Source organism: Stenella coeruleoalba (assembly GCF_951394435.1).
Source record: "Stenella coeruleoalba genome assembly, chromosome: 8".
In the NCBI taxonomy this organism is placed as follows: Eukaryota; Metazoa; Chordata; class Mammalia; order Artiodactyla; family Delphinidae; genus Stenella; species Stenella coeruleoalba.
Window position 1 is genome coordinate 98,152,652 of NC_137154.1, and position 23,512 is coordinate 98,176,163.

Genomic DNA, 23,512 nt, shown 5'->3' on the forward strand with positions numbered 1-23,512 from the left:
TCTCTGGCAGGTTGTTCTCCCACGTCGGCGACCCCTTCCTGGATGACCCCCTGCCCCGGGAGTACGTCCTCTACCTCCGCCCCACCGGCCCCTTAGCGCAGAAGCTTTCCGACTTCTGGCAGCAGTCGAAGCAGATCTGTGGCAAGAACAAGGCGCACAACATCTTCCCTCACATCACCCTCTGCCAGTTCTTCATGGTGAGCCGCAGCCCCCCACCCCGGGGCGCCTGCATCCCTCCAGCCCCGGGGGACTGTAGTCAAAGCTGGGAGCTGGGCTTCCCGGGTGGCGCAGTGGTTGAGAGTCCGCCTGCCGATGCAGGGGCACGGGTTCGTGCCCCGGTCCGGGAAGATCCCACATGCCGCAGAGGGGCTGGGCCCGTGAGCCATGGCCGCTGAGCCTGCGCGTCCGGAGCCTGTGCTCCGCAACGGGAGAGGCCGCAGCAGTGAGAGGCCCGCGAACCGCAAAAAAAAAAAAAAAAAAAAGCTGGGAGCCTCTCTGGATGTTGGTAGAAACAGTCACGGGCTCCAGAGCTGGGTGAGCCTTTGAGGAATCAGTGAGGTCCACGGCTGCTCACCCCGGTCCTCTTTCTAACACCTGCCGAGACCTCGGTGCACCCTGGGTCTGGTGTGGCATCGTGATGACCGTGTGCTCCTCAGGACCCAGGGGACAAGCCTGACCCACTGGGTGGCACACTTGTCTGGTAGCCACAAGGGGAATGGATTCTCTAACCTAGCTTCTCCCGTCTGTCATCTCCCTCCCCTCTCACGAGGAAAGAGCAGACATTAGAGAGCTGGGGATGAAAAACGTAGTCTACAGATGGGGGGAGAGACTTAGCCTCCTGCACACCATCCACAGGTTTTGCCGTGCTGGATCTTTCTAGAGATGGCTAGGATACATTTCCCCTGCCATAGTTACCTAGCCCATAATTCTAGCTGTCATGAAGCTTATGCAGAGACTGAATCAAATCCCTCTCATTCCAATAAATGTAAACATATTGCATCTACTTTGGTTCTCTGCAGAGATGGAGAAGAATTGACGTGTCCAGCTATAGTCACAATGAAGCAGAATGGTAGCATTTTAAGACAATATGTTTTTCTAATATTGGGGGTTGTTTTTCCAGAATCTCATTCATATTCTCCCCCATCTCCACCTTTTATAGGTGAAAATATGTTCCTAACACCTTCTCTTTTACCATTCATGCTGAAAATTAAAATGATGATCATTTCCTCTTAGTCATCCAGGCTCTTTCTCAAAAGCATTCAGAGTTTCAGACACTCTCATTGTTTCTTCTAGTGCCCGGGGGAGGCGGGGGGAGGATGAGGATATTACAGCTCTTGCAGCCTCATTCTTCCCAAGTATCATGGGGGTGGAGGTAGAGTCAACTTTGGATCATGTAAGTGGAATAGAAAAGGCACAAACGATGCAAAACTGTAGAAAACACAACAACTTATCGTGGGATGCTGTACACTCTCTTGGCACGTCCCTCATGCTTGCTTTCTGCTGGACCGGCCCTACTGCATTCTGGCGGGGCTTAGAGGAGCACATCGGAGCAGGGAGAGAGGGAGGGGAGAGGTTGTCCGTCGCCCCAGTTTAACTGACTGGTCGGATAATCCATTTCCAGATAATTGGGAGGCTGCAGGTCTTCTCCCTGCTCACAGACAGGAATGATGGTTCAGTTAGCAGCCTCCAGCTCTGGGCAGAGGATGCCAAAGGTAAGTAGCGGCAGACATCTCCCCTTGTCTCTGAGCGAAGCCTCTTGTTTCCCTGCCAGTGTGAGGACAGCAAGGTGGACGCCTTGGGGGAAGCCCTGCAGACCACCGTCAGTCGCTGGAAATGTAAGTTCTCAGCCCCGCTGCCCCTGGAGCTCTATACCTCCTCCAACTTCATCGGCCTCTTCGTGAAGGAAGACAGCGCAGAGGTCCTCAAGAAGTTTGCCGCCGACTTTGCTGCGGAGGCTGCCTCCAAAACCGGTGAGCTTCCAGCTGCCAGGCCTGCCCTGGGCCCTGGGAATTGGAAAGTTGGGAAGGAAAGGGACAGGAAATGATTGTGGAGGAGGAGGGTGGAGTCGGGAGGTAGAGGGTCCTGCAGGAATGGGCAGAACGTGCCCAAGAACACAGCCGTTTCCTGCAGGACCCCACACCTCTTGCCCCTTTAAAAAATATTCAGGGCTTCCCTGGTGGCGCAGTGGTTGAGAGTCCGCCTGCCGATGCAGGGGACACGGGTTCGTGCCCCGGTCCGGGAAGATCCCACATGCCGCGGAGTGGCTGGGCCCGTGAGCCATGGCCGCTGAGCCTGCGCGTCCGGAGCCTGTGCTCCGCAACGGGAGTGGCCACAACAGTGAGAGGCCCACATACCGCAAAAAAAAAAAAAAAAAAAAAAAAAAAATTACAGTTCTGCTAACCTCCATGAGAGCAGGTCCAGCGCCTACTCCCTGACACCCACGTTGAAGGTACATAAATGACTGTTCCCATTGAACTATAAATGTGTTCCTTTGCAGCCCCACCATCTCTTCCCTGTTCAGAAATAAGGAACTTTTCTGTGTGTGGTTTTTTTTTTTTTGGCCATGCTGCCCTGCTTGCAGGATCTTAGTTCCCCGACCAGGGATCGAAACCCGGGCCCTTGGCAGTGAAAGCGTGGAGTCCTAACCACTGGACCGCCAGGGAATTCCCAAGGAACCTTCTTTTCCTCCTCCAAACCCCCATCCCAGGCAGGTGTTAATCTGGGTCTCCCCGTCCCCTCCGTGTGGACCGAGGTCTTTGCTCAGGGGGTCATACAGCACAGAGAGTAGAGTGGAACCACTTAGCATCCAGTAATAATCAAATCCACTGAGCCAACACCTTTCGACTTGCTGAAGCCCAGTAGACAGGCCCCTAAGCCTCAAAAGGGCCCTTATCCACCCCTTTACAATGTCACCTGCTCTTTGCACGGGAGGTCTCAGTTCAAGCTAACAACTGAGGTTTACCGTCAAAGGAATCAGTTTGGAGGGACGCTCAGGATGTGTGCTGACTTAAAGGCGGGCGGCGGCGAGACGGGACAGGAGGCAGAGGTTTGCAGAGCCTTCCTGTGTGACTGCAGGTGCAGACAGCTCCGCAAGAGCCTCGCCTGCCGTGAGACAGACAGACGGTGGGGGGCGGGGAGTCTTTTTGGTCCCTTTAGAATGAAGTCACGATCAGCAGGTATTTATTGGGCACCTACTGTGTGTTTATCCATGAGGGACACAACAGGGAAGAAGAGGTGGTTTCTCCAGGCACCGTGTCATAAGAGCTGTGAGAAGAGAGGCCATCATCCCGCCATGGGATGATGGAGTGGGGCCCCCTTCAGAGAAGAAAGGACAGTCACCCCGGGACGCTGATCCACCGGATGGGAATAGGGCCCTGCAGGAGGGCAGGTGGCATGAGCGCAGGCCGGAGGGAGCACGGTGCTGGGGCCGGTGGGCCATCGCCCTGATCAGAGTGGAGGGCGTGAGCTGCCCACCCGGGTCCTGAGTGTTGAACGCAGTGCTGGCAGAGGCCCCAGCTGGCCAGCCCCGCCCTTTGCTCCCTGGGCTCCTGACCTTTGGCCTCCACCTCACCTGCCTGTGTCCCACTCTGCTCTTTTCATCCCCAGCTCTGGGCCTATTTCTCAGTGGCCTTTTCTACCAGAAAATCCCCAAATAGGGCTCAGGACTCTAGGAAGAGTGTGGTGAGGGCCCAGCATCACTGAACAGGATCACAGTGAGGTCTCTATGCTCAGAGGAACCCGGGCTCTTAGGTCACCTCTGTGCATTGGGAGCCTGCTCTCCTTAGATGCCCCACCTCCACCCCTTCGTCCCCAGGGACTCGTCTCTGCTCTCTGACTTCGGTGGAACCTGCCTCCTTCACAGGAGCATAAAATTTCAGAGAAATGGCCTCATAGGCAGATTATTTCCTGTTCCCATCCCTCCACCTCAGGGAAATGGCTCTTTTCATCCCACAGTAGCTATTGTCAAAACCACTAAAACTCCCACAAGAACCAAATCTAATGTTGTAGCCACAAAACCCAAATCATTCGCAAGTGAGTAAAGCAGGTCTCAGGCAGGACGCGGCCAGTTCATAAAGTACATATTGAGCAAAAGGCAGGCGGGCCCTTGCAGGCTTTCCTGCCAGGAAGGGGGCGAGCCAGCTCCTCCCCAGCCATCTGAGTCCTCTCTGCAAGAACCGGTGGGCTCGGCTGGCTTCTCGGCCCTGGTGTGGCCCCCTGCTGGCGACTCGGAGAACTGGGTGGCCCGGTGTGGGAAGCGGGCCATCAGGTCTTTGCCCTAGAACTTGTGTCATGGTATTCAGACGTGTGGCAGACCCAGATTTCCGTCAGCGAGTAGATGAAGTGTCATCCTCCATCCTTGATGGTTTAAGGAGATTCATTCGTGTGTCTTCATTCATTTAACAAATACTGAAAGCCCGTGGGGTGCTGAGCACGGGTTGGGGGGTAGGGGGGTTATAATCCATGAACAGGACACAGAGCCCTCGCCTTGGGGGGCTTACACCAAAGAAACGCATGTGGTATAACAGAAAAGTACTCAAAACCACAGCCCCAACTTCTACAATTCTTCTACCTCTGTGCGACTTGAGCAAGCCCCTTAATTTCTGGAATTCCCTAAATCCCCTCTAGTTGCGTCTTCTTTGGTGTTTGAGCTTGGACAGTAGGTGAATCTCCCTCACTGAAAGACGGACAAAAGACAAAATCTCTTGCCTTGTGTAGGTAGGCTGGTTTCTTTTGGTTTGCTTTTTAGGGTGTCTTAGAATAACAGTCTGCATACTCTAAACCTGTGGTTTTCAATCGGAGTGATTTTTGCTCCATCTCTCCCCAGAGGTCCTTTGGCAAGGTCTGGAGTCGGTTTTGGTTGTTACAACTTGGGGGGTGCTGCTGGCATCTAGTGGGTAGGGGCCAGGGTTGCAGCTAAACACCCAGTAATGCACAGGACAGCCCCCATAACAAAGAATTATCTGGTCCAAAATGATGTTGAGAGACCCTGTTTTAAACTTTGAAAATAATCCATCTTTTCCCCCCATTTCTCCATCAGAGCCACCCAGAAGCTAAGAGGCTTGATTTCAAAACGAAGGCAAGATAACCTGGGGAGTCCCATGATGACAAAATTTGCTCCTTATTTCCACATAAACTAGCTCATCCCTTTAGGTCTCGGTTTCCTCATCTGAATGGTGGGGCCAGTGACACTCATCTGGATTTGCTGTGAGCAGCCGCCAATCAAAATGATTGTCTCTCAGCTGGTCCAGAAAAGCCAGACATGTGGCTCCTTCTCTCTCGGACTGTGGGTTTTTATCCCCCGCCCCGCTCTCATTCCGCTGCTGTGAAGGAGAGACACAGGTTTTGTCTGACCGAGGGACTCTGTCCTCTGCTATTTGGGAAACAGATTTATCAGGGCACCGTTCTGTGTTTTTCCTTGTCTTCACCATCGAGATGCAACAGCTGCCTCTTTCCTTCCTTCTTCCAGAAGTGCACGTGGAGCCTCATAAGAAGCAGCTGCACGTGACCCTGGCTTACCACTTCCAAGCCAGCCACCTGCCCACCCTAGAGAAACTCGCCCAGAACATTGATGTCAAACTCGGGTGCGACTGGGTGGCGACCATATTCTCCCGGGATATCCGATTTGCTAACCACGAGGTAATGTCTCCCTGGGGCTCCTGACTCTGCCAGGGGTGCCGGGGTGCCATCAGCACCAGTAGCACTTGCTGCTGTGGGGAGATGGACACCAAAGGGAAGTAATGCCCAGGAGTCATCTGGCCTGGAATTTCATCCAAGCACTGGCTGGCTCACTGGGAAGCTTTGAGCTTGCATTTCTTGTCTCTGGGTCCCAAGTGTAATATCCCCATTGTTCTATCTGCCCTGCCAACCTTACTGGAATGATATAGAAATGAAATGGGAGAATAGATAGAAAAGCATGTTGATAAATTTTTAAATATTCTATCAGTTCACAGTATTAACAGGTAGAAGACACCATCCTGATCTTAGGTGAGGAGAACACCTAAATACAAAAAAGACCCCAAACAAACCCTGAACACATAGCTAACGGATATTTGCTGAGTATCTGTGGCATGCAAGTTACCATGGAACATACTAAAATTTTATTTTTTTATTTTATTTTTTATTTTATTTTTGGCTTTGTTGGGTCTTCGTTGCTGCACGTGGACTTTCTCTAGTTGCGGCGAGCAGGGTCTACTCTTCGTTGCGGTGCGCGGGCTTCTCATTGCGGTGGCTTCTCGTTGCAGCACGCAGGCTTCAGTAGTTGGAGTACGGGCTCAGTAGTTGCGACACACGGGCCCTAGAGCGCGCGGGCTTCAGTAGTTGTGGTGTGTGGGCTCAGTAGTTGTGGCTTGCGGGCTGTAGAGCACAGGCTCAGTAGTTGTGGCGCACAGGCTTAGTTGCTCTGCAGCATGTGGGATCTTCCCGGAGCAGGGCTCGAACCCATGTCCCCTGCATTGGCAGGCGGATTCTTAATCACTGCACCACCAGGGAATTTTAAAATGTGGTCCATATGAACTGAAAGCACAGACCAAATATTGTGACAGTTTGTGTGTATCACATGGGAGACCTGAGAGGGACAACTGATTCCAGGACAGGCAGAAAGGTTGGCATGGTCCTGGCATCCTTCTTTTGAAGGAATTGACATTGCTTTCCAGGACAAGCACGTGCCATCTCTGAAGAGTCTTATTGTCCTTTTTTTCCTGAAGGAGAAGCTGAGACATAGGGATTCAGTGGCTGGTCCAAAGCTAAAGAGCAATTTAGGACCAGAACTGAAGCCAGAAGCCAGGGGTTCTGACCAATGAAGACGGGCAGCCCATCTAAAAAGAGACCACAGAGTTTGCAACAATTGTCATCCAGTTTAACTACATTTACGAAACATACGTATAAATCGTTTCCTAGTTTTTCAGCAGCAAAAGAACTGATATTTTGTTAGTTTACGTAGCCTTTTAACATCTGTTTTAGGTGTGTTTTTTAAATATGAAAAAGAGTTCGAAATTCAGGGTCTAGGCCAGGCGACCTCATCGTTGTTTTGGAAGTGTTTGGAAGAGCCAACCCACGACGAAGGTCCAGGACTGTGCGCGGGGCCCGAGAGTGTCAGGGACGTACAGGTTTGTCTGGCTCTGCTGATGGGAATGTCACGTCCTCCTTCCAAGTCATTTGATGCAAGTTTCTGTAAAGACACAGCAAGGAGACTGGGCTTAATCTTACTTCAGAATTCTGAAATCTCCTGGACTTGCTTAGCATGAGCTCTAAATAGAACAAGAGAGGTGTGGCTGGCTGGATTCCTTCCGAGGGCAGAGAAAAAAAAGTCAAGGGTGGCATGCCAATGGACAGTGAGCAGTCACCTTTCTAAGAGAAGGAAGGTGGCGATGGAATTTTCCGAGGAATATCTTCTAATCAACACTGCCCTCCAGTTAACTCAGAGGGTAATTGCTTTTCTGCCTGACCCACATTCTGCTCAACTGGCACGGAGGGAAAGAGGCAGCTAGCGCCCACATGAATTATTTTCTAAAAATAACATGGCCTCTTTTATCTCTTATTTGTAAAAGCTCATTTATTACTGTTCCTCCTGATAAAGTTCTCCATCCGAGGTCATCTGGCTTTAGCTGTGCCCTCCTGCATACGTAAACCTCTACTTGCCTTTCTCCTCCTCCTGTGCCCAGGAGGCAGGATTGATTAACTGGTCCAGTGAGGTGACGGATGTCCGGAGGAGGCCAGTGGTTTAGGCAAGGACACTCAGCAAGTGATGCTTTGGAACCCTCTGGGGTCTCACCCCTCTGCTGTTCAGATGCTCACTTGATGTGGGCATGCAAATGCTTGCTTGTACTTCACACCGTCTCTTCCACGTTAGCGATCCCAGCGTGCCACGCCAGTTTTATGTGTCAAGCACTAGAAATCTAGAGGAAGGACAGAGTTACAGAAAAAGCATAAATTCTGGAGTTGGGCACACACGGCTTCAAATCCTGGCTCCCTCGCTTTAGCGGTGGTTAGATTCGCTTTTACAACTTCTAGAAAATAATCCAGTCCTTAGTTCTCTCGTGTGCAGAATGCCGACAATATTTTGCTGGACTGTCGCATGAACTAGAGGACATATGGAAAGGTCCTACCGTAAGAGCCAGCACAGAGTGGGCATAGCGACAACGACAAAATTGCCACAGCTGTTATTGTTACTGAGAGTAAAAAGGGCTTCAGAGGCAAAGAGGGTCAGTTCCTGTCATCACCTGGGGCTGTATCTGCCCTTCCCAAGATGTCAGTCAGCAAACTTTGAGCTTAGTCCCCAAGTAGGAAGGGAGGGAAAACATACTTGACACAGACTCAAGAGTGCTTACAAGTAGATGCTAAACGTAAAAGAGTATCACATAGGACAAAACTAGGCACATGAGCTGAGATCCCCCAAACTTGGGCTGACTTTTGCACACGCTTTTGGTAAGTGGGAAAGGGCTATGGGGACCTGGGCACCGGTTATAATTTGAGATTTGCCGCAATACCTTGATGGTTTTCTTATTGATTATTCGATAAATCAAAGCTCCTTATTGTCCAACTACCCTCTGCCCAGGACACGATGTCCCCTCTGCTCCTTTCTGTGCCTCGATCTCCCTGGAGATCGCCTAGAGCTAGAACACTTAGCCCAGCGCCCCCAAGTGAAAGGAGGAATGAGTTCTTCTCCCAAGTCATTTTTGAGGTTCTCAAAGAAGAGACACTTCTGCCAAGTCAAAGGCATCATTAGCCAGGACTATGCTGCACTTGAGTGTCTAAGGAACCTGAGTTGAGTTTAGACTTGTTCCCTGTGACTTGGTGCCTCTCTCCACCCTGTTCCAGGAAAAGGAATGTTCCTTTTGGTGTCTCAGCACATACCTAGCCTATAGATTTGAGATTTGTTTTCTTTAAGCTCTTTTAACAACCCAACAAAAAAAAACCTTCCTGGTTAGTGTGGAAACATGGTTTGAGTGAGTATGTGGCAGAGGAGTGGGAAGGCGATGGGATGCAAGAAGATCTAGGGCTGAAGGGGACATCAGAAATCCAGTGGAGCAGGTAGTCAAGTTCTGTACATTATCGTGTTCATTCTCTGGGGGGAAAATCATATTTTTACTGGCTCCTCTCATTAGCAACTGCCAGAAAGAAATTCTTTATTGACATGCTCTGATGTATCACCTTGACCCCAGTGAGCTGATGAGCTCACAAGCCTACCCAGCACAGGATTCAGGGGTCAGCATCAGCTAGACGGAAAGGTAACCCCTTGAAAGCCAGCCATCATGGGTCATAGAAATAATTATGCTCCTTCTGTGTACCAGAGGCCTCAGGAGTTTTCTTAGGTTGTCTCATTTAACTTTTATAGTCCGGGTATCATTTGACAGATGAGAAAACAGAGGCCAAAGTTAAAAACCTGTACGTGGGAACCAGAATATTTTGCCTGCCACTGGTAGCTTCAAGATCAAAGGAAGAGCTGATAGAACAGCCCCTCTTAGCCCTTGTGAAACACAGAAAATATTTTCCTTACTATTGAGGTCTCCTGCTGTTAACAAAAATGGAGTAAAAGAAATGTTTTCCAAAGCATCTTCATGCCTATGCCTGTGATGTTTCTATATACCAGAAAAGGAGACAAAAAGTGGAATAAATCAGCCAAGTGGCATAGCCTGAGGTTGGCCCTGGGGGCTTTTTCTGAGCCCAAAGAAGGAACACGTGGTCTCCATCTGTTCACTGACAAAAGCTGGTTACAGACATGACACACTGATGGCTGCGAAAGGTATTTTTCTTTCTAGGCCTTTGTTAAAAATGGAGGTTTAAAGAAAGCTTTTTTTTTTAAATTATTTTATTTATTTTATTTTTGGCTGCATTGGGTCTTCGTTGCAGTGCGCGGGCTTCTCACTGCAGTGGCTTCTCTTGCAGAACAGGGGCTCTAGGCGCACAGGCTTCAGTAGTTGTGGCACGTGGGCTCAGTAGTTGTGGCGCACGGGCTTAGTTGCTCCGCGGCATGTGGGATCTTCCTGGACCAGGGCTCGAACCCGTGCCCCCTGCATTGGCAGGAGGATTCTTAACCACTGCACCACCAGGGAAGCCCTAAAGAAAGCTTCTTGAAGGCAGGGACCATGTCTTGTTTAAGCCGCTGAGTTACATGGAAGGGAGAACACTTCATTCCCAAAGCCTTCCTAGGGGAGTCTCCATCTGGGCATCGGTGACATCTGCATGGAAGACTCCCTTCCCGTGAGTTGCATTTCCAGGGTCTATTATGGCACCTACCCCGGCAGACGGAGCAGAGAAAACTAGGTCCAACCCCGTTTGTACAGAAGTTTACCGGAGAGCCTACAGGTTTTCAGATGAATTTCTAAAAACCGTATCTTTTGAAGCAAAGACATGCCTGAAGGAAAGTCTGGAGACAGCCAGGAGCGCCAGCACATACTCACAGTACCCTGAAAAGAGAAGAAACGCCTTCTGATCTGAATCCAGATCTCCTCAGAGCCTGCAGACCCCAGGGGCACCTGTCAATGTCAGCTTCTGGACGTGTGCCCTGTTAGAGCAGAGCACACAGACCGGCCCTGGAGGCGCTCAGAAGCATGGGTCAGATGTGGGCCTCACGCATCCCTCTCCTCCTTTTTCAGACGTTACAGGTGATCTACCCCTACACCCCGCAGAACGACGATGAGCTGGAGCTGGTCCCTGGGGACTTCATCTTCATGTCGCCCATGGAGCAGACCAGCACCAGCGAGGGCTGGATCTACGGCACGTCCCTAACCACAGGCTGCTCCGGACTCCTGCCTGAGAACTACATCACCAAGGCTGACGAGTGCAGCACCTGGATATTTCATGGGTGAGCAGATGCTAAGTTCTTTGTCTGCTGCTTTTCAAAGAACATTGTGGAGTTTGAGGAGGTGGCAGGGAAACGGACTTGATTGATCCTGGACGGGCAGGGCAGCAGTGCCAGTAAATGAAGTCCGAGGGGGAAGAAAGCCCTATCGGTTCCAGACTTTCAGGGAAGGGCTGAGCTGGGGCATGAGAAGAATGGGAGATGGCTTGCCCTGCTTTGCTCTGCCTGCCCCCATTGGATGTAACATCTGTCTGAGTTCCTGACTGGAGACTAAACTGAGGCTGCCTGGGGGACCATCTCTTCTGGCCTCAGTGTGGGTCATCCCAGCACTGAGTCTTTATGACTTTGGGGCTTCTGTCCACTCTTTCTTGGGTCATTGCACGGAGGGGTCTGACTCCCCAGAGAAGCAGGACAGGTTCCCACTATGCCAGCCAGACCAGTAGTGAAAGGATTTGCAAGGGTCAGGAAACCGAACCGCCCCTCACCGTGAGGTGACCCCGAGCAAGTCCTGAGACTTGGCATGTGAATGCCTAGATGACAGAGACCATTTCTGTGGCAATGGGCAACCGCCAGAGCCTTAGAAAGGCAAGCGGTCCCTCCCCCACCCAAGTTTTCTGGAGAGTGATAGCGTTCCACCCATCCCTCACTCCTGCTTTGCCCCCAAACCAACCTGGTTCCACGTTGAGAGTGACCTGTGCTGCATGACCAGCTTTGTCCTGAGAGAGAGGTGCCTTTTGTTCCTCTTTTATGTTTCTTAATCGGAGGAGTTCAAAGCCAGCCCTTCCCTGGTGCACTCGGGCATCTGGCCAGGGTGTGCGTGCTGGTTTGTTTTTCCTCCCTCTTGTTCTTGCCATGTGCCAACGTGGCTGAGAGCCGGAAGCTCTGAGCACCAGCTGCATGGTGTGTAACTCTGCTTCTCTTTTATGACAGTAATAACAGAGACAGGCAATTTCAGTGAGTGTTTTGCCTGGAGGAAGAAAAGAAAAGACGGTCCCCTACCCTGGTTAGCAGCAAGCCAATAAACCACAAACCCAGGGATGGGAAGGAATATCTTCTTCCTTCATAACCGCCTCCCCAGCAACCCTTCCTCTTCCTTCCCCATCCCCACCCAAGGAACATCCAGCATTTGGGGGCGCAAATTGGAAGGTCAAAGCGGCCTCGTGTTCCCGAGACCTTTACTTTTTTTTTTTTTTAAATATTTATGTATTTATTTGGCTGTGCCAGGTCTTAGTTATGACACGTGGGATCTAGCTCCCTGACCGGGGATTGAACCCGGGCCCCCCTGCATTGGGAGCACGGAGTCTCAGCCACTGGACCACCAGGAAAGTCCCCCCAGACCTTTGCTTTTTCAGAAATGTTTCTAAGTTGGGTTTCCAAAGTCACCGTTTTATCCCTATTAAAAAAAAAAAAAAGCATAATATATGTGAAGAAACGGAGAATCAAAAGATTATTTGATGATATACAGCTCCCAGATCACATTCTTAAAAGTAGGGCTCCCTGTGGGAAGAGTATGTGGGAGAAGTTCTGCTGACCCGGTTCAGATCTCTGCATCTAAACCCACTCTTGCCCAAGTTAGAGCTCCGCTGAAATTGGGGGGGGATCCTCAGTGACCTCAGTTCATGGATCCCAGGGAGGTCTGTGTGTCATCTCCCTTTATTTGGAGAGATTACTAGTGATGTTATTTCCCTGGGAACCATGTCTGAAATTTCACTATCAGCTGCTACAGCCAACCCAGCTGAGAGTGGGGGAAATACTAATATACTAGGTGTTTGTTAGGACACTGTAATTAAGAATTTGAGTTTTTACTCCAGTAGTCTTAGATTCAAATCCTGACTCTCCCACTCACCAGCTGTGTGACCTTGGCCAACTAACATGACGTCTCTGAGCCTCAGTTTGCTAATCTATGAGATGGAGATGATAATTGCCTTTCCCGTAGAGGCGTGTGTGAACACTGCTGTAAAGGACTTAGCTTTATGTGGATCAGGGCTGTGTATAAAACAGCACTGAATCTACAAGAGCCATTAGCTTTACGGTTATTTTCTTTTTCTAACTTGTCTTTTCTAGTCCTCTCTTACATGCTTGTCAAATCAAATGTCTCTTCCACAAAAGCGATCCTATAGAAGAACTGCACTTTCCTAATTAACCCCAGAAGTGGAAATGACTCAGCGAGGCAGAGCCCAGCTGCTGTAAGACAGCCTTGTTTCACCCCTAATGACAGGTAGCCTGGGGGAGGGAGAGCCACAGGGTCCTCAAGCATGACGTGGCCGACTTGATGGGAAGTTGCAGAGGGGATTCAAGCAACCAACAAGTGGGGACTTGGGGTCAGCAGCCCTTCACAACTCTTCCTCCCCCGTCCTCAGTTTTCCGAGTCCCTCCTAAGGAAATATTTTCCTACCATCCTTATTAGAGCACCCTGCCGGCTTCTGAGTACCTCCAGATATGTACCAATTGGTGGAAGTCCCGCCGTGTCCTCTAAATTGGGGTAGGCTGGCCGGTCCTTCTCGGCTGACACACAGCCCTGAGGTGTCCTAGGGAGGTGCCAGTGTCTCTCCGATGCTTGAGAAGATGTGCCGGGCGTCAGGTGCAGCTTTCTCCCTACTCTGCGCTCAACACAAAGCATCTGACTATTGTCTTACTGGAACTGACAGCCCCAAACTGCCTCAGTGAGTCGGGGGCTTTGATGACAGTGACAGTTGAGAAGAGAAGGAGGCTGGCAGTCTCGCTGCCGGCTGAGCTGAAGGAGAGAGAGGAGGGATTCTAGCAGTGTCTTCACAGCTGTAATAAAGTAAAGAAATTAGGGAACATGTACAAGTAAGATGTCAGGATGATTCCATATATCCAGACATCTCGGGCGCTGAAGCTGTGATGAATCAGATAGTGAAAATGAATTTTCTTTAACGGTGTGATGTTTGGGAGGGTCTCGGTTTAAAATAAAGGAAAGCAACCAGCCTATTAGACTGTGTGAATGGTACAAGATTTCCTTAGAAATAACCCCAAAATATTAAAAAATAACCATAAAGCTAATGGCTATTTTAGATTCAGTGCTCTTTTATACATATGGAACTTTACCCTATTTGTAAAGAAGCAAGAAATCTAAAATTTAAATGCTCTCCCTTGACGCTGCCCAGTGATGTCTGTTGGATTTGCCTAACAACCATATTTGAATTGCAGTGTTTATTAGATAAAGCTTTTTGGAGGCCTTACTAATCAAAATAATTTAAACACAGCATGATTTGCTGCCTGTCTTTCAGCAAGACCTCTTTTGGGGCTTCTGTAGTTACAGTGTTACATCCAGAAATGAGAGCTCTTGGCTCAAAGCTCTACACATCTGGTGAGAATGGTCTCCTCTGGAAAAATGCTGTATTTAATCATCTTGTTGGAGGTATGATTGAGATGGGGGAGGGGTTTGGAAACTGAAGGAGGTAGAGTAGGGGGTAATGGGCAAAGGTTTCCTTGACCATTAGGCGCCACAGGCAAAGTGGTAGAGACGGTCAAAATCCTCCCTCTTATTTGTCAGTTCAGATGGAAATCACCATGGAAAAGATTAAAGGCAACAGGAATTGTTTATTTCTTGGAGCCAGAAAAAGAGCTGGAGACAATGGTACAAAATTGATACCTCATTATTCTGCAGCATGCTTTGGGTGCCAGCCACGCCTGTGGCATCCTAATAAGCACAGAATCACAGGCCCCATCCCTGCCCACAGGGATGAACGCATCTGTTCCAAGTACAGAAATCCATCTACCACTAATTTATTAACTGCAAGACTTCAGTATAAAACAGGATGTTCCTTATAAAAATACCAAATCGCTATGTCGTACACTTGAAACTAATATGATATTGTTAGTTAATTATACTTCAATAAGCAATTTTTTAAAAAGATGTTCCTCTGCAGGCATGGGATGCCCCCTGCTCAGCTTTCCCAGCCATTGCACCGCCCCAGGGAGTGTCTCCTACTCGTTCCCACAGTCCCGTTGAGCCCAGGGGTGAAGTGCTGATGACTTCTGGCCAAAGCAGTTAACGTCTTCCTTGTCTTCCTCTGCAGTTCTTACTCGATCTTAAATACATCATCTTCCAATGCGCTCTCATTTGGGGATGGCATCCTGGAGAGGCGGCAGTATGAGGACCAGGGCCTGGGGGATACGACGCCCCTGACCGTCATCTGCCAGCCCACCCAGGTAAGGTTGACTGTCAGGGCCGCCTCCTCAACTCTGCTCAGGATTCACTGAGCACCTTTTTACTAAGGAGGAGGCCTTGCCCTTGCTGCCCCCAAAGGGTTACCTATCTCTCAGGGCACAAGAGCCTAAAAGATATATAAAAATTTAAGGCTTAGGAAGAGTCAGATGGGTGGTGCTGACAATGACTCCCAGCATCTGGGTCTAGGCTGGTAAGGAAGGCTGCTCTGCAGAGAGGATGATATGTTATCTGTAAAGTAGTGACGCGGTTGAGCCTTGAACAACGCGGGGGTTAGGAATGCCGACCCTCCATGCTCCGTACAGTGGAACATCCGCTTGCAACTTACAACTGGCCCTCCACCTACCCAGTTTGCTTCCTACAGATCCACGGGTCTCCATCCTCAGATTCAACACACTGCAGATTTTATCGTAGTATTTACTTTTGGGAAAAAAATCTGTGTATTAGTTGGACCTGCATGGTTCAAACCCAAGTTGTTCAAGGGTCAACTGTATCTAATCTATTTTACAGGCCATTGTGAAGATGAAAGGAAATAAGGATACGGTTCTTAGCACCGTTCCTGGCACCTAGTGAACGCTCAGTGTATGTCCGATATATGCCAGAAAGGGTACAGAATGGAGGAGTTTGTAAAGTGTATGTACTGTATTGGCAAATGTGAAGCCAGTAGGAGCTGGCATCCCTGAGGAAGCTGGGAACAGCTGACTCCATCAGAAAGAAGGAACCTAGAAACATCTGTAAGGATCCACGCAGTAGTTCTAGAAACCAGAGCCGTTTGGACAAGCCTTTGACTAGACTTGCCGATTTCATCACCCAGAGGTAGCAACTGCCCTCCCCGAGCCACTCCTGGGAACACCGTCTTGCGTGCAGCGAGACCACAGAGCCTAACCTGCGATTAGAATGGGCAAAGCGGGACCTCCTGGCCGGAGTAGCCTTCGGACCACCACAAGGTGGAGATGCGGCAGATGTATTTGTGGTAATAAAAGTCCTCGCTCCCTGAAGAAGTTGATGGAGCATCTCGTTAGGGGAAGAAGCTGTCCCGCTACAGGGCCGTCTCTCCATCCTGGCTAGTTTTGCCTCTGAGCTGTAACTCAGGTGGTCTTCGTGTTTCGGTATTGGCCAGATACTAATCCTACCAACAGCAGCAGCAGTAACAAGAAAACCATTTTCATAGCCCTTCTTATTTTGCAAAGCACCTGCAGTGCATCTCATCTGAGCCTCAAAATAACTTGCGAGGTCAGTACATGAGGCCTACCGCCCCCATCTTATAGAAATCCGAGGCAGTTAAGGGGCTTATCCCGCTCGAACATTAGTGAAACTCGTTCTAGAGCGCAGCTCACCTGACAACCAGCTAGCTCTGAGACGTGTCTGTGTGTGTGTCCCCACTTATAGCCTTTCTTTCTCTGCAGCCTCTGAGGATCAGCGGCCAGCCTGGCCCTCAGAAGAGATGCCTCTTTGTGTGTCGGCACGGTGAGAGGATGGATGTTGTTTTTGGGAAGTACTGGCTATCCCAGTGCTTCGACGCCAAAGGTCAGTAATTGGTGGGCCTGTTCAGCATTGGCATACCTATCACGGCCTCTAGGGGGCAGAGTCAAGCTACTTTTATCTAGATGGAGTCATTTATGAAATGCCTGTCATCTGTTACATTGTAAGTCCTTCCGGATTGTCTGGAGTGTTAGGGGAGAGAGAAGTGTTCTTACCCCCATTCTATAAACTGGGACACCATGGACCAAAAAAGGCAGATGTCTTGCCCCACAGCCACATGGCAAAGTTAGAGGCAGAGACAGGTGTCTTGATTCCATGACCAGACCTCCCTCTAGTAAGTCACCCTGGCTCATTTTGGTTCCATTTTAAGATAGGGAGGCTTGCACCTCAGAGAATCCTACCTGCTTTAGAGTGTCCGGTTGTTACTTTCCCTTAAAAACTATCTCTTGTCACTTCCGTCAGCGGAATGGAAGCGTGGATTCCAGGACACAGTACTAAAGGAGGACGTCGGCTTCAATATTTTCTAGAGAGCTCAGTTCAGTCTCTGTGGCCAAAAAGGAATGGAAGTGGAGGGGCTGGCAGGACCAGCAGTGGAAGCCCTAAGGAGATAGGAAACTCACGTCGCCCTGGCCTGACTTTTCTTTCCAGGTCGCTACGTACGCACTAACCTGAACATGCCTCATAGCTTACCTCAGCGGAGCGGCGGTTTCCGAGATTACGAGAAAGATGCTCCAATCACCGTGTTCGGATGTATGCAAGCAAGACTCGTGGGTGAGTGTCCTGGCGTGATCACACAGCCTTTCCTGGCTACTTCTTCCAAAGACTGGCTCCAGTGGGGATGCCAGAATGCTGCCTAGGGCTTTCCTACAAGTACTGTATTTCCTCAATTCAAAAGGGATTTATTATGTAACCATTAGGTCCAGGGCACTGCGTTGGTTTGCCAAAGTGAACAAGGTGTGATCCCTATCAAGGGGCAGATGGTCCAGTGATGGGGCAAGGTCAGGCTTGGTGCGGCAGACAGGTCAGCTTCTAGCGCAAGGATGAGAAGGCAACCCAGGAGTGGCTGAAAATATAGAGGCCCACCAGTCTCCAAGATGCTCAGTTCTTTGCAGGTCTAGGTCCATACCTGCCACACAGAGCCAGCAGCAGCCCTGTCCTGTTCAATCATTTAACACACGTCAATTGATCACTTACCTTGTGCAAGGCACCATGCTAGGTACTGGGGACCTAAGCGTGAGTCCCCACCCTCGGCGAAGCTTGTAAGTGGATAAATAATATAGAGTATTCTTGTTACTCAAGAATAGAACTATGTACAAAGTATCATGGGAGCACAAAAGAAGACATGAGAGGAGACTAGAGTAGAAGTTAGTAGGAAGGTGGGACAGCATCTCAGTGGGAGGATCAACATCAAGTCATAGACATGAGAAGCAGTGTCCACAGTGCAGAGGAAACAAGCCTCTTGTTTCTAGAGCATCAGCTGTGACCAGGGCGGGAGACAAGGCTGGCGGGATGGAGACAGACAAGTTCATGGAAGACTTTGACCGCCATGTTAAGGCATTCAGACTTTATCCATGAGAGAAAAACGGGCATTTTACTGCTTGTTAGGACCAGAGAGACAGAAAGAAAATAGACAAGAAGGGTGTATCCCTTGGTCTTTCACAGAAACACTGGTCAGGAGAGTTGTTGAAAATGAGACTGAAACTGCTGGCCCTATGTGAGCGCCCACCTGGAAACAGAGGTTTGCAGGGTCTGTCTGGCACCCTCTCCGACACTGAGAGTCAAGTTGAGGCTTCGTAAATCATCGGATGGATTCTTCTCTGGTTTCCTTCGCAGGTGAAGCCTTATTAGAGAGTAACACCATCATTGACCATGTCTACTGCTCCCCGTCCCTGCGCTGTGTGCAGACTGCGTACAACATCTTGAAAGGTGAGACTGGATAAAGGTCAGCTAGCCCATCCCTCCGTCTCCAGGCAACCTGACACAAATTATCCTACTCAGGGGACATTAGCCAGTTGAAAGCTTTGAATTTGAAATGTTGAGCAGTGATTCTTTCTTTTGGAAGATGACTTTGCAAAAGTCCCCAAATCATACTCTGGCAGCGGAAGTGAGATCAAGAGAATACACAAATCATGTTTTTCTTGAAAATGTAAAGCTCTCTTCGATGAATTAGAGGCTTGTAAAATATTGTTCTCTGGCAGTAATTTAGAGCCTAGAGCGTGATCCTTTTCTGTTTTGTTTTTTCTTTGTTTCCTCCCACTCTGCTCTGTTTGCCTCTTTACGACAGGGAACGGTGCTCCTAGGTGTCTGTAAATCTTAATCACCCTTGTTTCTTTAGTTCATTGGAAGAAGTTCAAACGTACCATTGTTATAAAGATATTCAGCTCTTACCCTAAAATCCGTGGAAGCTTGTGTTACAGGAATCTCCATTCTCATTTCACTGGAAGGAAAACTAGAAGAAACAGGGTTGACTGTTTACTTATGCCAAACAGACAAGCCAGAAAAAGCTGAGTCAACAAGGAAAGTACACTACGTTTGAGACTTCTGTTCGTTAACCTTAAGTAAGCCAGAATGCATCTGTGTATTCAAACGCATTCTCTATCACATTTGCAAGGAAAAACTGTTGGCTAAATGCAATACAAAGAGTTAAACAGGGACAGTTCCCACTCTGAGGACAGTTACACAATCACAAAACACAGGACTTGTGCACTGGCATTGGTAAATATTCAACACTGGATTTTCTAGTAGAGAAAATGAACTATCTCTATGATACGCAAATATAATGTAAGCTATTGTAAAACAGTGGATGCTGAGAATTTCTGAAGTTTCTTGGTAAGAACATCTTGGAACTTACTTTAGAAAGGAATTATAGTAGTCACAGAACTGTAATAAATTATATGGATAATGACTTTTTCTTTAATCAGATACCATTTAAAGCCAGCACACATCCTGGTGATGTGACCAGAATAAACTCACGTGCTTATAACACAAAAATTCAAAACTCTTGTCCAAACCTGCCTACTTTACTTCCTTAAGCTATATATAGCATCTGCTAGGAAAGAGAATAGAAGGTTTATGAGCATTTCTGTAACAATTTGGCCTCTAATTTACTTTTCCACTGAGAACATAGTAATACTTCCTTCATCTTCATTTTATTTTCCCTCTAAGGTTTACAACAAGAAAATCACTTGAAGATCCGCGTAGAGCCTGGTTTATTTGAGTGGACAAAGTGGGTTGCTGGGAACACACTACCTGCGTGGATACCTCCATCAGAGTTAGCTGCAGCCAACCTGAGTGTTGATACAACCTACAGGTAACCCTCCGAAAGCGCTGTTTCCTGAGGCCAGTGTGGAAGTACTCTTCTCCACCAGGCCAGGCTAATTAAGGAGATGAAGGACCAGAGGTAGCCCACAGCCAGTTGTCCATATTGGTGGAAGTCACCCTATGATTTAAAAAAAAAAAAAACTGGAGAAAGCCAGCATTCCCTTGTATTGGGCATTGGTGTAGAGTATGTCTCCCATCACATGCACTAGGGTTTTCTGACTTCACGACATTGATTTCAGTGAATAATAAAACCACTTCGCATGCCAGGAGCACACACCAGCTAATGATAAAGCAGTTCAGAAGCCTGTTGGGAAATAAGGGAAATGACGGTGTCTTGCCTTGGATTGTCGCTTTCGAGTTTTCAAAGCATTTTTAATTATCTTCATTCATTATTGCTATAACCCCAGGATGGAGGCAAGCCACTTTCATATGTGAGAGAGTTCTGCGGGCTGCCGAAAGTTATACACGTAGTGGACATATCTGACAATAATAATAACTAACCTTTATTGATCATTTTCTGTGTGCCAAACACCGTGTGATCTGCTTTATAGTAGTCCTTTGCTTTTTCCATTAGACTATTATTAGAAAGAAGTGTTTGTAGGTTATAACATACTTACATTAACCATCAAAAATCCACTCGGGCTTCTTAGTGACGTGATAAAAATAAATGCTTTTTGTGTTCTTTATAGCAGTATTTATTTTAAATATTTTTAGTAAGCAATGATATTTTTCTCTCTAACCCCTGTATTTGGTTTAAATATTTTTGTTAGTTGTTCCTATTAAGCGTTTAAAATATATCTGATTATCTTGTCAGTGTGCAATAAAGTTTTAGGTTGAGCATTAAAAAAAAAAATCCACCCAGACATTTGTAAAATGCCTTTGAAGAAGGACAGATATTCACAACCATTACGGTGGGGAATTAAATGCATTTCTTAAAACAGAGTTTGGAACAAGTGACCAATATAAGCAAAACTTGCTTCCTTGCGCTATCCCTTGACCTTTCATTTCAAATACCTACCCAAACCTCAGATGAAGCAATGTGAGTTTCTGGCTAAGGTAGGAGAGAATATCTTTTCTTCCATACTAATTTTTGGCTCTGCAAATAAGACCTCAGATAACCCCATTAATTAATTAATGTGTGCTACTTCTTGCCTTAAAGGAATGAGCGTTCCTCAAAAATAAGATTAAATCAGTCAATCAGATCCTCTACTGAAATAATTCACATTTTGTCCTATCTACTCTATGGCCACTGTTTTTCTGTTCCTTGGGAAGCAGCAATAAATGATTGTCCCCATGCCAACAGCCACCATCCCTCTGCCCTGCAAAGAGAACAAGTTACTGCCAACGTTGGTAAAATGACTTTCCTCACCTACCACCCAGCCCCACCCAGGCCAGCTAGCCTTCAGATTCCCCTTTAAGTGCAGCCTGCAATTCTTCCCAAGCTATTTACAAAGGTTCCCAGAATCATTCCACCTGAGCCCTTCATTGCACACACAGACACATACCCCACCAGCAGTACGAACAGAAGGATGAATGCCGGGAACCTGGGGGTCAGGACGCGGTTCATATTCCAGATTTCCTTTTCCTCTACGAAAAATCAAAGTTCTATTCAACCATTTTGTGTTGGGGCTTGGGGTGTAGGTGAGATTAAGCCTCTAATTCTATAAATCAGTCGTGAAATTCGCCCATCAAGCATGTGAGAGGCACAGCCCCTAGAGTCAAATGCACTCTGAAATTAATTCTGTCAAGTGAGCAGGGCTTCTGAAGCAGGTAGTGGTGCCCAAATGATTGAAGAAACGTGGTGATGTGCAGAGGGGCAAGAACCGACAGGCAGGGTATTATAAGCCAAGCAAGCACTGCTCATAGATCCCTCCCTGTCGCCTTGAACAGGAGGGAGGAGCGGCTGGAAGGTGGATTTAGGCTGGTGACCCATATCCAAGCGTCCGCCACGGGCAACAAGACCCATCCTGGGGGCTGGGTGTAGAAAGCAGCCCCAGTGGAGCTAGGCGGGAAGGAGCAAGACAGAAAAAACAAAATACACACCGGCTGCATGAGGCTTCAGAACAGGACCCTGACTGGGGGAGGCAGGGCAAAGGGGAGGGGGAGCCATGGATCTGGAGTATGAGAGAGACAACAAATCAAACTTTGGTGTGGGACTCAGGGCAGAAGCCTGCTCTATAGTCTGGACCAAAGTAGGCTGGGGAGAGGAGAGTATACACGGGAGAATACTATCCCAAGGGTACTACCTGTGTACCCAGAGCTCTGGGGGCCAGGTCTAGTTGGTGGTTGGAGGCCCACCTGAGTCCCAGAATAGTACAGGGGTCCTGTCAGAAGCAGGATACTGCTGACAAGAGTGGGAAAGCTTTGACTGTCCCGTCCCCGTCAGGGCTCGTTCAAACGTGGAAGCCATTCATAGGTTCACCTTCAAGGCAAGAACTGATCAGGAGGAACTGGAGTCTGGCATCTACCGACTCTTCACTTCTGCAAATCTTGTACATTACAGTGTGGTTTCACCCCTGCCGTGACTCCCTGAACCAAAGAGGCCTTTTGTCACAGTGTGTGTGTTATGTGTGTGTGTTGGGGGAGGGGTCCTGGGAAACCAGGTGATGTAAATGGTAATGGAACTGGAAGAGAAGTAGGGATGGGAAGAAAGGGTTTGCTCCAGAACAAGGAGGCATATCCCTAACGAGTGGGGATTCGTGTTTCTCCCTGTCACCCAGGGTGTTGTAGGATTCAGAAGGTTGTTTTCTAGGAGAAATAGTATGCTTGCAGAGAGAATGTTATTTAGATGAAGGCAAGTTACCTTCAAAAGGAACAGCATCCTTCCTCTCCAGACAGTAAACCCAAGTGCACAGAAGGGCAGCTTTGAGGAGGGCACTATCAGAAGCCATCCAGGGTGAAGGATAACTTTATAGGTATTAATCTCAGACACAGGTTCAAATCCGGGCTCTAAGAGTTGCTAATGATGTAAGCAAAGGCAAGTCAGCTGTAGCCTTTCTAAGCCTTAGTTTTGTCATCCATAAACTCAGAATTTGCAAAAGTGTTGCTAGGTGGGCTAGGTTCAAAGGATGCAAGTAGGGCGCTTTGCGCAGAGCCTGACACACGGGAACCTCTCAGTAAATCTTAGTAGCAGCAGCAGCAGCAGCAATGTATTCTGATGCAGATGCCATGAGAATTCACTTTGAGAACTCACTAGCACCTCCATGCACTAAATACCAACAGTGAAAGACAAAATAAGAAAATATGACACAGTTGTACTCAAAAAATCAAGGTAAACACCTCATAGACCAGAAAACTAAATAGCAAAGGAAGGTGCAAGACAGAAGTGGCTGGGATTGAAGACATTCAGGGTCACCAGGATCGGAGGGCCCTGCTTTGACCATCGTCGTATATGCATTTGTACATTGTGTCATAATTATCATTTACATCAATAGCTTACTCACCCCAACCACACACAGAGAGCTCCTCAAACATAGAAATTGGGTTTTCTTCATCTTTATGTTCCCTGGACTTCTCCAACTGCCAGGTATGTGGTCTGTGTTCAAACTAAGAAAGAAAAGGAAAGGCTGGTGAAGCGTTATTAGCTCACAAGTCCAATGGACCTAATATCTCCTTTAAAAACCTATCCTTACAACTCCCTATTTCATTTTATGAGACCAGCATTACCCTGATACCAAAGCCAGATAAGAATACTACAAGAAAAGAGAACTACAGGC

At 48.3% G+C, this 23,512-nt stretch overlaps 1 protein-coding gene across 1 annotated transcript in view; it reads left to right on the forward strand.

The window, feature by feature from the left end:
• The window catches only part of UBASH3B (ubiquitin associated and SH3 domain containing B), a gene marked incomplete at both ends in the record, with an annotated part of 136,004 nt that overhangs the window by 107,323 nt on the left and 5,169 nt on the right, over positions 1-23,512 (forward strand). The window contains 9 exons of the mRNA XM_079929607.1: positions 11-197; positions 1,772-1,970; positions 5,468-5,637; positions 10,596-10,804; positions 14,845-14,977; positions 16,400-16,520; positions 17,124-17,246; positions 18,309-18,401; positions 19,641-19,785. Coding sequence (XP_079785733.1) covers positions 11-197; positions 1,772-1,970; positions 5,468-5,637; positions 10,596-10,804; positions 14,845-14,977; positions 16,400-16,520; positions 17,124-17,246; positions 18,309-18,401; positions 19,641-19,785 — 1,380 coding nt within the window. The remainder of the gene's footprint in view (positions 1-10; positions 198-1,771; positions 1,971-5,467; positions 5,638-10,595; positions 10,805-14,844; positions 14,978-16,399; positions 16,521-17,123; positions 17,247-18,308; positions 18,402-19,640; positions 19,786-23,512) is intronic.